Raw genomic sequence first — 13512 nt, forward strand, 5'->3', positions numbered from 1 at the left:
CCCCGTGCCCAGACACTTGGTGGGTGATGAACCAGGGTAACCATGCCTCCATTTATGGGGGTCCTTGGAGGGGCCAGGTAGGGGGGCTGAGCAGAGAGGTGCTTAAAGCCCACCTCCTCCTGGAGTATCCTGATTCTTCATTATGGCACTAAGTGCCTTTAAAATCATCAGAGGGAGAGAGACATCCAGGGTTTGGGAAGGAAGGAGAGCAGGAGGGGGAGAGAGAGAGCAGAGGTACCCTGTGTAAACCCAGCTCCTACTGTGTCACTGCCGCTGTACCCATTGACGGCTGCCTTGCTGCTCAGCTCAATCATCTGGTGTAGCCGCAGCTTTCGGCAGTAGATAGAGGCTGCCTCAGGCTCCAAGGCAATGATGAGCTGCTCCGAGTTCTCGGGGGAGGCCAGGCCTGCCTGGAAGACAGAAACAGAGGCTGGGACCCAGGGCCCCCTGGGCCGGCCTGCTCCTAGGACACCCATGCCTGGGCTGACATCCCTAAGGTAGGCGCACTCATGCTCTGCATCTGTGGGACATTCTCTACACAGTCCTCTGCAGAGCATAATGTCAGGGTGCCTCGGTACTGGGCCCCAAGCCAGATACCCAAACACCCCAGGGTGGCCAGAGAAAATGTACAGGCACCCTGGGGGAAACACCAGGTGCTCTGGCTGTGGGGCCTCTTGCACTCGGGGCCTCCTTGGCTCAGAGCTGAGCAGCACCATGGGGAGGAGCAGGGGGATTCCGGACTGCAGGAGGCACACGGGCTTCCATGCTCCAGTGGTGAAGGCACGGGGTTGCAGAGACCCCGAAACTTTCCAAACCATCACAGGGTGGAAGGCAGGTGATCTGTTCTCAGTTGTAATACACCACACGGTCTGACCAAATCAGAGCAAACCCCTATCTTTGGTGGCCCTGGAAACAGACCATGGCTGGGCCTCAGCAACACAAGCATTTGACTTTGCTATCTGGGTAACCGACCTGTTATCTCCAGAGCGCTAGGAGGGTTCCTGAGATTTGCCTACTGGGGGTGACAGATAAGCAGTGGCTCCAGGAGGAAGCCCCTCCTGGAATCTCATATAGTCCCTCATTTTCTAGAGTACAGTTGAGTCAGCAAGCAGGTATCTTATTCAAAGCCTCCACCCTTTAATAGTTTTATTATAGACATATATCACATATAGTAATAAATATTCCTTTAACAATCTGATCCCCAAGTTCTCATCTGTGGCTTCCATCTGCAAACATTTGGGGCCTTGGCCTGTAGTAGGCAGAAGTGCTTCTGCTCTGTGACATCTGATCAGTCCCAGTCACCACTCCTGTGGGCCTTCAGAAGGGCCAGCTCAAGAGGCCCTGGGACAACCCTTCTGAGGATGCTCAGAGAAACAGCCTGGCTGGGCCTCTAACCAGGTCCCTGGCACCTCTCATGGCCTTGAGCTGCAGCGGGAGGCCCTACTTGCTTCTGGAAACCATTCAGGTACACGGGTGTCCTCAGTTGCCAGCCCGACGGACCACGGAAGAACACTTCATCCCTGTCACTGCCGTGGTGCTGACTTTTTGCCATTTCTTAGGAACCTTGGGATGCTGCCTTCATACCATGCCTACTGGGAGGAAGGCCTCGAGTTCTATATCAGACCCCTGGGGTTTAGTGCATTCTTCTTGCAGACCAGGTTCAGAAGGTCTCCTAATGTCACACACTCACAAATAACTTCTCATCAGGCGAAGCCGGCCTCATCGTGGGCAGAGGGGCTTGGGAGGTCCAATTACTGGGCAAGGAGGGAAGGGGATTTTCAGGTATTAAGAATGCAAAGTGGCCAGGCGTGGTGGCTCACACCTGTAATCCCAGCACTTTGGGAGGCTGAGGCGGGCAGATCACCTGAGGTCTGGAGTTCGAGACCAGCCTGGCCAAGATGGTGAAACCCCGTCTCTACTAAAAAAAAAAAAAAAAATAGCTGGGCATGGTGGGGGCAGTGCCTGTAATCCTAGCTACTCGGGAGGCTGAGGCAGGAGAAATGCTTGAACTTGGGAGGCGGAGGTTGCAGTGAGCCGAGATGGTGCCACTGTACCCCAGCCTGGGTGACAAGAGTGAAACTCCATCTCAAAAAAAAAAAAAAAAAGAATGCAAAGGACCTTCAGAGCTATTTATCAACTCCATCACTTTATGTAGAAAGAGAGGGAGGGTGGCCCACTGTCCCAGTTTGCCCAGGATAGAGAGATTTCCTGGGATGTGAGACTTTCAGTGCTAAAACTGATACTACCAGCAGGCAGGTGACTGAACATCTTCACTTTGTAAATACCAAATGCCTCAAAATGGCAGAACCACATCTGGAAGGCTGACTTTATAAAACCAGATAAGAACCACCACTCTCGTGTCCTGCACTGTCCGTGGCGAACCCTCTTCCCATCACCTAGTACCCTCAGCTATGGCCAACCACCCGGGCAGCATCAATGCCTGTCAGCTCAGCCCGTGGGTCAGAGAAGCTGGGTCTGCCCTTAGGTGACATCGGTCAACAGGGCCCTGACTCAGGTGCATGACAGGATTTCCCACTGCCCCCTATTCAAGCAAGTAAAAGTCCCCCCTCCCCAGCTTCACTCTCACAGGGTCACATTAGACATCCTTAGCACAAACATGGCTGGAGGTTAAAGTGAAAGAGGATGTGGCTCTCACACGTATGGTGCCCTCGGGAAAGGTGAAACCTCTGAGCCTGTATCCCAAGGGGTCGGAAGGAAGAAATCCCAAATAAGACCAAGAGGGGCACCTTCCGAGGGACAGCTCCTGTGCTGATTCTTCCATCCTTGAGGTTGTGGAGTCAAGGACCTCCCAGGAGAATAGAAGGTCCAAGGGGGAAGCTTCCACAAAACGGGGTGAGGAAGAAGGGACAACTTGCTGCAAAGAAACTGCCAGGCCTGTATGTATACAATCCTCCTCCAAAGTTCAAACTTGAAAACAAACTGGGGATGGCGGTAGACCCATAAGTGGAGCCCAAGGAGTTGGTGTGATGGAAGAAAGGCAAAGACCCAGACGCTACATTATGGTTACCATGTCCCACTGGGATGTCAGCCTGCCAGGTGGGACTTGTGGCAGTGAGGCCCCCGCAGGGCCAGAAAAAGCAAGGTGGGCCTGGGCCATGGCAGCAGGGACAGGGATGGGAAGGGAGAAAGGGTGGCATAAGCTCTGCCCCTTGTCCCCTCTTCCCACACTGTAAGTCCCACTCCTCATCCCTCTTCCCACACCATAAGTTCCACCCCTCATCCCTCTTCCCACACCATAAGCTCCGCCCCCACCCCTTCCCAAACCATAAGCTCCACCCCTCATCCTTCTTCCCACACCATAAGCTCCGCCCCTCATCCCTCTTCCCACACCATAAGCTCCACCCCCATCCCTCTTCCCATACTGTAAGCTCTGCCCCCATCTCTCTACCCACACTACCCCTGAAATTCTGAGCAGGAACTCTGACTTAGATGGGAAATCTTTATATGGAAATTCAGATCCAGCAGTCTAGAGGGGTGAAGAGCCCTGGGTAAAATTCTACAACTCGAGGGCATCCGAGTGTGCCTGGTGTGCAACTGAAAATCCAGCAGAACTGTCCCCCGCCCAGGACACTCTCACATCCTGAAGACACTCAGGCTGCCCCAAGTCTGTGGAAAACAGCTTGGGCTGGCCACTCAGGGGAGACCTTTCATCTGTCCCTCTCCAGCTGGGCTGGCCTCAGCTCCACAGCAAAAGCTTTGGCCTGTTTCCATAGGGGGTTCCCCACTGTACCAAGATGAGGATGCAGGTGGGAAGCGAAGGTGAAGAGGACCCCACTCCTGAGGGGAGGAAAAGGCAAGGTCATGGGCCCAGGCAGTGTCTGGGAGGCCTTGGACAAAGTAACCACACTTCTTTGCTTGAACCAGCTCCTGTCCAGTGAGGGGCCGTGTCCTACCTGCAAACTCCCATGGAGGCCACAGTAGAGAGCTGAGGAGAGGTGAGAAGAGGCAGCGGACTCTGCACAAATTCAACCTCCCCAGGAGTCCCAGAGCTGCTGTGGACTCCGAGAAAAGGAGGAAATGCTAAAGTATCGCCCAGGCTCTCAAAAACCCAGCTGTCTTTCTCTCTGGGCAGGAGGACTCAATGCTTGGAAGTGCAAGCTTTGTTTCTGCATTAACACTTGCAGCCACCCTCAACAGAAGCCCTCCACTTGGCAGCCCTCAGCAAACCTATGGGTCTGTTTGCCTGGGATCAGGCCAGGGTCAACTGCAACCACAGAACACTCTCTCCGTCTTTGCTAATTCTGCCTTCAGAGAAGGTGCCTCATGGTTACTACTCCCACGTGAGCCCTCCCTCCACTGGGGCCCCTGCCAAGCACTTAACATACTCTGTCTCCAGTCCTATACGCCAAGCTTGTCCAACCCATGGCCCACAGGCCACATTGTGGCCCAGGACGACTTTGGATGCAGCCCAACACAAATTTGTAAACTTTCTGAAAACATGATGAGTTTTTTTTGTGATTTTTTTTTAGCTCATCAGCTATCATTAGTGTTAGTGTATTTAATGTATGACCCAAGACAATCCTTCTTCTTCCAATGTGGCCCACGGAAGCCAAAAGATTGGACACCCCTGTTATTAACGGTGCAGACATATGTAGCCTCTCCTGCAGGATGGTGGATTTTCCAACAGCAACGCTCAGTTCTTCTTGCCCCAAAGCACGCAGTAGGTGTTCAGGAGGTAGCTGCTGAACGAATGGACCCACCAGCCCTCCAGCCAGCCTTTTTTTCTGCAGTTTCCTGGCCCTCATCCCTGCATTCCACAGACATGACCTGGGGATTCTACATACAGGAAGTATCTGAACCAAGAGCATGCTTCCCCATTTGCCTCCTCCAAGAATTCGGGGCAGCAGGAGCGACGTCGTAGTAGCTTTTTAGAGCCTTCCTCTGTGATCACGAGTTTCAATCAGGAGAAGCAGGTGAGAAAACCACACTCCAGGGAGACTGAGAAGCTGAGGAGGTGGTGTTTACACCAACTACTCTGCTCCTCTGCCTTGCAATCAGCCAGGAGAATCTGCCAAGGGACTGTGTCCACAGCTGAGAAAAAATAGCCAGATCAGTTAAGAGCTCTGCTGGTCTGCGGTCAGGCTACAAAAAGGCTACAGCTGCACCAGTTCTGGGTGTTATGCTGTTTTGTTCTCCTGATGATCATTTCTCACTGCAGCTTGTTCAGAAAGGGAGGCAGAAGAAGCTGCGTCTCCATGTTAGACGAGAGGATCGTACATATGGGAGCAGCATTTATTTAACAGGTTTCCGGAGCCTACTAGAGTTACACATTTTAGGCAAAATGCCCTTTGAAATAAACTGGACTATTTCCTATCCACAATCCCCACAGCTTCAGAACAGTCTCTAGTTCTAAGTCTTTTCTAAAGGCCTCAGAAGAGGGATCAGCTGTTCTTTCTGTTATCATCTTTTCACTGAATGCTCTTAAAGGGTCTAAAGATGGCTTGAGTCTGTGAATTACAAAAGATAAAGGTTTAACACACCTTTTCAACAAGCACTCGACACAAGGCGAGTTTCTGGAGTTTCACCGATGAAACTGCATCTGTGCACCCTCTCTGCAGCCTTTATGGGCAGTGAGCCATAGCCTGCCCCAGCAGAGGCTCCAGAACTCCAGACCTGCTCCTCACAACATCATCTCCCAGCTCTGCTTCCAGGCTGCTTTCTCCTCCACCTGGCAGGTGGGAGGTTCAAGTTCAGCCCCCACCACTGCCCCAGAAACCTGTGCTCAGGAGGCCTTTGATAAGCCTGAAAGGAGGGGCTCCATTTTCCCCACGCAAGCAGAGTAGACGTGACCAGTTCTCCAACTGTCCTACTGGAGTAGCCACTCTACCTCATCCTTCTAGCTCTCCTGCCTGAAGTCGGGCCCATGGGATGGGATGCACTTTGGGTAGAAGGGTCAGTGGGCAGCCACCGCCTTGCAGAAGAAGACAGATGACCACCTGATTCAATACCTTTCACATACATGGGTGCCTGGTGAGCACTCGCAGAAGCTGCTAGGCTGAGAACTATGTTCTGTGCTCAGACACTGTATTAGTTGGGGTTCTCCAGAGAAACAGAAGCAGTAGGGCATACAGACACACAGACAGACAGACAGACAGATAGATAATTATAAGGATTTGGCTTATGCAGTTATAGAGGCTGAGAAGTTCCAAGATCTTCAGCCAGCAAGCTGGAGACCCAGGAGAACCCACGGTATAGGTTGGCAGGCTCGAGACCCTGGGACAGTCAATGTTTAAGTTTGAGTCCAAAGGCAGGGAAAAAAAAAAATGACCCAGCTCAAAGGCAGTCATGCAGGAGGAACTCCCGCTTACTAGGGAAGGTCAGCCTTTTGCTCTATTCAGGCCTTCAACTGATTAGATGAGGCCCACCTTCCTCAAAGAGGGCCATTGCTTTGCTCAGTTTATGGATTTAAATGTTGAACGTTATCACAGGAACACTCAGAATAATGACTGACTAAATATCTGGCATCCTGTGGCCTAGTCAAGTTGACATATAAAATTAATCATCATAGGTACATATCTTTCTTATTCTGTATAATAATGGGGGATGGAGAGAGTAGAAAGATGTTAATTTTGCTCATAGAGTAGCAAATTTCACTTCCACTTTGTCCTAAGACTCTCCAGAAGACAGGCTAAAGAGACTACAGCAAAGTCTGCAGAGCAACTGTGCCTCCCAATACACCCCTCTCCCTAACCCAAAAGTATGCAAGGCTTCAGTGAACCATTTGGCTGGGAGCAATCCAAGGGCCAGATCCCTGCCTTGGTTGGGTATAGAATCCAGTGCCTACCACAGTCCTGACACAGAGATAGGCCTCTAGTATAGGTTTGTTTAATGAATAAACAAATGCATGAACAAAAAAAACAGTTGAATGATCGCCGCCCTCTTTAAATCCACTCAGCGGCTGTCAATGGAACAAAGCAAGTATCAAATCAGAACTGCAAAGGATCAAAAACGAAGCTGCAAAAACACTGTACCAAAGTTAGCCAGCATCGAGGAAACAGCATGTCTCTGGACTTCCGAAAGCAAATTCCCCACATTCATAAACACAGCTCACATCTGTCCTCACCCAAGAGCTGCAGGCCTTTTTCTCTCTGGGGTACCTATTGGATTCCAACAACCCCCAGGGATTTGGTGCCCTCCACTGTGACTCCCCAGTGTGAGGGCCCCACACCTCTTGTCCCACCTCTTAGAAGAGCCAGCCCAGGGCTCAAACTCCCCTGACAGATTTACCAGCCACTGCACCTCTCTTTTTTTTCTTTCAGGCTATAAATAAGAATTGACCTTTTCGTGGGTCACACATTTGTTGCTGAAGTCTTCCTGTGGGGCTGGGAAAAGAGTCAAAACCATGAATCTTGAATATTCTTCCTGGGAAAAACTCAGAACGCCAGGTGGCGTCTCTGCAGACAGCTGTGTCCCGATGCCCCATTTCTGGGCCCTGCCGGAAGGCTGACACTATGGAGCTTGTGCTCCGTGATGCTCAGGGCTTCTGTGAATGGCTAAACTGCATTTTTTAATTCTCTTTTTAAAGAGCTTGCCTCTTTCTGGAGCTTCCACCCTCTTCCTTCATCCCTATAAAAACAGATCTATTTTTGGCAGGTACATACACTGAGCCAGATTCTCACACTGCAAGGAGGCAGGGGAAGCAGCCTGGGGAAGGGGAGAGAGTGCAGGGAGGAGACGCCTCGCCCTTGACTGCATGCAAGTTGAACTGTGTGCTACTTGGAGTCAAGCCTTCCGAGTGAGCGCTGAAAACAATTCATGGTGCTGAGGTTCCCATGGCCATTCAACTATGCTGGGGCTCAGGGTTGACTCTGCGGGTTTTTTGTAAAGAAAGCATCGCAAACAAAATCAGAGGTACGTCTCCTGGGAAAGGTGGGCAGGATGCTTCCTGAGAGTCATGACAGTGGGGAGGGGACATCTAATGACTCTGGTGACTTGCCACACAACCCAGCCTCAGCTGAAGACTCACAAAACTGACTCTCAATACACAGAGAGCTGACCCAGGCTCCAGGCGTGGGTGTTCATACGCCCAGGGGCTTAAGTGCAACAGGAGCCAGCTCTGTCCTGTCCCTGGGACCATAACAACAGGTGAGCATGGCTCGCCATTCCTGCCTGGAAGCCAGATCCTCACAGCAGCCGCCCCCAGTGCCCACAGGGATGGGCTGGCCACTGGCACTGGAGCATCTGTCTCCCCGGCCAACAAGCGCCTGTGCCTGGTATGCCCCTTGGCCATGCCAATGCCCTCTGCAGGGGTCTGCCACCTCCAACACCCCCCTCCACTGAGTGAAGTGTGCAGGGAACAATCACACTTCCCTTCTTTTCTGCGGCAGACATGCAGTTTTCAGCCTCCACGCCAAGCTGAAAATGCCTGGTTCGTGGCCAATGGCCTTGGCTTGCTTGCTTTCTTGTTCAAATATTCCTGTTTCCCAAGCCTTTCCCTTAAGGTTCTCACTTCATTTCACCCACAGAGAAATGTCTCTGAACCACAGCTTTGAAATCCTAGCCCTGGAGACTCCGCAGTAGAAACATGACCTGGAAATGTAGAAAGCCAGGAAGGAAACCGAACCCAGCTCTTGTTGTGGGACTGACCCCCATGGCTCCCCCAGGAGGAAGCTGAGGAAAGGGATGGCTCCTTGTCTCCCAGCTCCCACCCTGGCTAGGGGAGCCTCCTTGCTGCCTCCCATGGAGGCCAGTGAATGTGGGAGGTACCTGGGCGGGGCTACAGTCACCACCCTGGGCATCTTGAGTCCTTCTCCTCCGGCTTCCACCCGCCCTGACTCCACCCTCACCTGGTAGGCAGCTTGTCTCATGAACTGCTTGGCCGGCTGCTTCCAGATGGCAGGCACCGTGATGACCCATCTGACATCAGAGTTCTCGAACTCCGAACCTGCCTGGTCACTCAGCTCCTGAAGCCAAGGGAAAGAAATGCAACAGGTCAAGTGGCAGCTGGTTCCTGGAGCAGCCTCCTGTGGCTTCACTGAACCCAGGCTTCCTGCCATGAGCTGTTCAGGAGCCAGTTTCAGGGTCCCCCAAACTTACCAGCATCAGAGAGCAAAGATCTGTTTCCTGAATATTCTGCAAGCCGGGAGCTCTAGCCCCTTTCCCTCACTGAATGGGACCGTGGGCTGGAGAAAGGAGGATCAGAGGAAATCCCTTTGGCCACTTCCTAATCATGTGACTTTGGACAACTGACAACCTCTTAGGCCTCAGTTTCCATATCTGTGCAGTGGGGATTATAATGCCAAGCTCCAACGATTGTTGAGAGGATTGATGATTTATGGAGAGCTACATTTACTGAGCGCTTATCACGTATCTGCCACCTTATTAAGCACTTTGCATACCTTGTCTCTATTCATCCAGTCAAGAATCCTGTTAGGATGGGAGTCTCACTGCGCCCCTTTCCTACAAATGGGAATACTGAGACTTTGATGTGCTCAGTACCTTTTTGACCACTGTGCAGTTAGAAAGTAGCAGAGCCAAAATTTAGACCCAAAGCCTAGTCTATCTTGACTCAGCAAAGGTCTGAGTTGTTACACGTGGTCCCATAGGTAAACAGTGCCTGGCCCACAGTGATGCTTACCAGCCGGTGGCAGCTGTCATCATTGTCATCTACCTTATGCAAGGCCAGCATTATCAGGGGCATTTTCCCAACAGGAAGGGAAGGCTATGAATGATACGACCTCACCAAGAACCACGCGGCCCTTAACTTTTGGTTAAGGTTAAACCACATCACTGAGGCCCATGTTGATAAATGGGCTGGGCAGAAACATCAGAGGTTTCCACCTGGTTCACGGGGACAAAATATGTCGCTGGAGGACTTCTTAGACTCAGTATTCCCATCTGCGCAATGGAGATCATAAAACTAACTCACAGCATTGCTGGCGAGATTAAATGAAAACACATGAGGGAATGCCTGGCCCAAAGACCTCTGATAAATGCCAGTTCTTTCCTTCCTTTCTCTTCCCCTTGCCACGTTCACCAGACAAATCTGTATTCAAACCGAAACACACACCAAGGCACTTCTGTGTCTAAATCAGCTCTGGAGAGACAAGAAAGATTAATAAACTGATGAAAAAACAAACAAACAAAATTCCTGACACTGTCTCATTTTTCCTATTGTTTCAAACAGTTATCTTGGGTCTGGCCCACCCTCTCTCTCTCTGAACTAACTTCCTCTTTGATCAGTAAATGACTTTTTTTTTGCCTTTTTCTAAAAATTTTTAATAAAAATGTTTCATGGTAAAAATGTACACACCCTAAAATTCATCACCTTAACCATTTTTAAGTGCACAGTTAAGTACATTCAGTAAACTATTTTAAAACATCTTTCTAAAAACATCTCTGCTGTGGACCAACACAAAGCAGCCATTTTTTTATCATCATATTTTGTTTCCTTGCAGGTCTGCATTGGGTTTGAAAAAGCAGGTGAGGGTATGATGTGTGTTGGGAAGATTCTAAGCATGGCACCCATTACCAGGCAGGCGATTTTAAACTCTTTAAAACGAAAAGGGTTCAAAATACACATGAGGGGCTTCCTTGAGCTGTCTGGAGAGTTTAGAGGAGCTGTCAGTTCCCCAGCGGGTAGGGAACAGCTTGGAAGGGAAAGGCGCCAGCATTAATTAATTGACCATCTCATGTGTCAGGCACTGTCATGGGCTTTCCTTCATGACCCACTGGGTGGCTTCATTTCTGTGACTCTTGGACATCCCACTTGAGTAGGTATCCTGCCTTTGCTTATTCCAGCCAAGCAAGCCATAACCCCCTCCCTCCAACTCCAGCCAGCCCCTGGCAAGGTCTAGCTCCTCCTATACATCAAACAGCTTTTTCTCCTGGAATTTATTCACGGCATATTCCCTGCTGGGAGGAGCTACCTTTGAAAGAAAGGTGCCAGCAAGTTCCCTGGAGCCTCTCTGGCTGAGCTGAGGAATTCACAAACAACCACCCACATGGCCACTTGACCTTCTGGGGCCGTTCCCTCCACCTCCTCCCTCCCCTTCTGAGATGGGCTGCTCACTCCTTTCCTGTTGGCAAATTTGAAACGCACCAACATCCTGGGCTTTCTGAGTGCTAAATTTTGCCCCCGAGCCCCCACAGCTCCTCCTCCTAACTCAGGAGCCCCTGTGCGCTCTGCGCTCTCTGCTCCTTCACCTGCCTCGGCACCCACAGACACATCCTCACGTGGCCTCCTGGGCCACCAGGCGCTGAGCCTGTCCCTCTGCAACCTTTGCTCTTCCGGCAGACCTGGGTCCACCTTGTTGTGCCCCTCCCCTTCTGCCCTTTTGCCGCCTGGAACAAAGGGGCTGACCCCTTCTCCAGTTCCAAGCAGGCTTCACGCTTGTCTCTGACTGTGGTCACCTTCCCGAACACCACCCAGTCCCCTCCCTTCCCTCTCCCATGCCTCAACCCCCACCCCACAGTGACCTTGCTGCCAGGCCTCCCCTGTCCCCTTGTCCCCTTACTGGTGGAATACTATTTGCCCAGAACCCACTCCTTCCCAGCCCACGGGCCCTCTTTCTTCTTGGTTGTCAGATCCTCCTTCTTGCTCCCCGAATGACCCTGTGGCTCTCAGTCTCAGAGCCTCCCTCTCTCCCTGCAGACAAACCTGCAGAATCTGAGTCAACTGCCTCCACACCAGCGACCTCCACCCTGCAGGCTCTTGGGATTACTGGGGTCTCTTACTCTATGCTGTGTTCTGAATGTGTCCCCGAAAACTCATGTGTTGGAAATGTACTCCCCAGTGCAACTGTGTAGAGTGGGAGGTGGGGCCTAATGGGAGATGTTTATGTCATGAGAGCTCCTGTCTCAGGAATGGATTTTTGCCGCCATAAAAAGGGCTTGCGGCCAGGTGTGGTGGCTCACACCTGTAATCCCAGCACTTTGAATGGCCAAGGTGGGCGGATCATGAGGTCAGGAGTTCAAGACCAGCCTGGCCAACATAGTGAAATCCCATCTCTACTAAAGATACAAAAATTGGCTGGGCGCGGTGGCTCACGCCTGTAATCCCAGCACTTTGGGAGGCCGAGACGGGCAGATCATGAGGTCAGGAGATCCAGACCATCCTGGCTAACATGGTGAAACCCCGTCTCTACTAAAAATACAAAAAATTAGCCGGGCGTGGCGGCGGGCACCTGTAGTCCCAGCTACTCGGGAGGCCGAGGCAGGAGAATGGCTTGAACCTGGGAGGCAGAGCTTGCAGTGAGCCAAGATCACGCCGCTGCACTCCAGCCTGGCTGGGCAACAGAGCGAGACTCTGTCTGAAAACAAAAACAAAGAAAAAAAAAAACAAAAATTAGCTGGGCATGGTGGCACACGCCTGTAGTCCCAGCTACTTGGGAGGCTGAGGCAAGGGAATTGCTTGAACCTGGGAGGCAGAGGTTGTGGTGAGCCAAGATCGCACTACTGCACTCCAGCCTGGGCAACAGAGAGAGACTCCATCTCAAAAAAAAAAAAAAAAAAAAAAGGCTTGCAGGTTTCAGGAGTGCATGGGCTCTTTCAATCCACATCCCCTTGGCAAGAGGACGCTGCATTCAAGGCTCCATCTTAGAAGCAGAGACTGGGCCCTCACCAGACACCAAACCCACTAGCACATTGATCTTGGACTTCCCAGCCTCCAGACTATGAGAAATAAATTTCTGTTTTTCATAAATTCCCCAGTTTGTGATATTCCATCACAGTGGCACAAAATAGACTAAGACACTTGATATGGTGTGGCTGTATGGTCCCCACCCAAATCTCACCTTGAATTGTAATAATCCCCACGTGTCAAGGGCGGGGCCAGGTGGAGATAACTGAATCATGGGGGCAGTTTCCCCCATACTGTTCTTGTGATAGTGAATAAGTCTCACGAGATCTGATGGTTTTACAAAGGGAAGTTCCCCTGCACAAGCTCTCTTGCCTGCAACCATGTAAGACGTTCCTTTATTCTTCCTTCGTCTTCCACCATGATTGTGAGGCCTCTCCAGCCATGTGGAACTGTAAGTCCATTAAACCTCTTCCTTTATAAATTACCCCATCTCGGGTACGTCTTTATTAGCAGCATGAGAACAGACTAATACAACACTCTACTACTATCCCGGTGGCCACGTCACTCATTCCCCCACTAGAAATCCTTTGAGGACTCCCCATTAACCAAGAAGAAGTTCCTTGGCTTGGCATCTGCAGCTCTGCACTACCTTATCCTGAGCTCACGGCATCCTGGCTTTATCCCGCAGCCTTACCCTCCTTCCACCCCAACTGCTTTCTTCCCACAGCTGTTTGTCTGCTGCTTTCTTCCTTCTGAGCTAAGCCTGTGCCATTCCACCAGCTTGAAATACCCACCCTTCCAGTTGCTGCCTGTGAACCACACCCCACCCTGCCCCGAATCCACCTCCTACAGGGAGCCTTCCATGATGCTCCCCAATGGACAGAATCTCTGCCTCCCCCAGCACCCACAGTTACCCCCTCACCACTCTGACCCTGACCACACACTCCTGTATACTGAGTTGATTTCTACAC

The 13512-nt window shown here is 51.3% G+C and overlaps 1 protein-coding gene across 4 annotated transcripts in view; it reads right to left on the reverse strand.

The window, feature by feature from the left end:
• HSPA12A (heat shock protein family A (Hsp70) member 12A) overlaps positions 1-13512 on the reverse strand; it is a 181322-nt gene that overhangs the window by 14748 nt on the left and 153062 nt on the right. For all 4 annotated transcript variants that reach the window (XM_019034718.4, XM_004050156.5, XM_031015608.3 and 1 more), the window contains 2 exons: positions 8808-8924; positions 239-410 (listed from right to left, as the gene is read on the reverse strand). In XM_019034718.4, coding sequence (XP_018890263.4) covers positions 239-410; positions 8808-8924 — 289 coding nt within the window. The remainder of the gene's footprint in view (positions 1-238; positions 411-8807; positions 8925-13512) is intronic.

This window comes from Gorilla gorilla, chromosome 8, assembly GCF_029281585.2.
Source record: "Gorilla gorilla gorilla isolate KB3781 chromosome 8, NHGRI_mGorGor1-v2.1_pri, whole genome shotgun sequence".
NCBI classification, from domain to species: domain Eukaryota; kingdom Metazoa; phylum Chordata; class Mammalia; order Primates; family Hominidae; genus Gorilla; species Gorilla gorilla.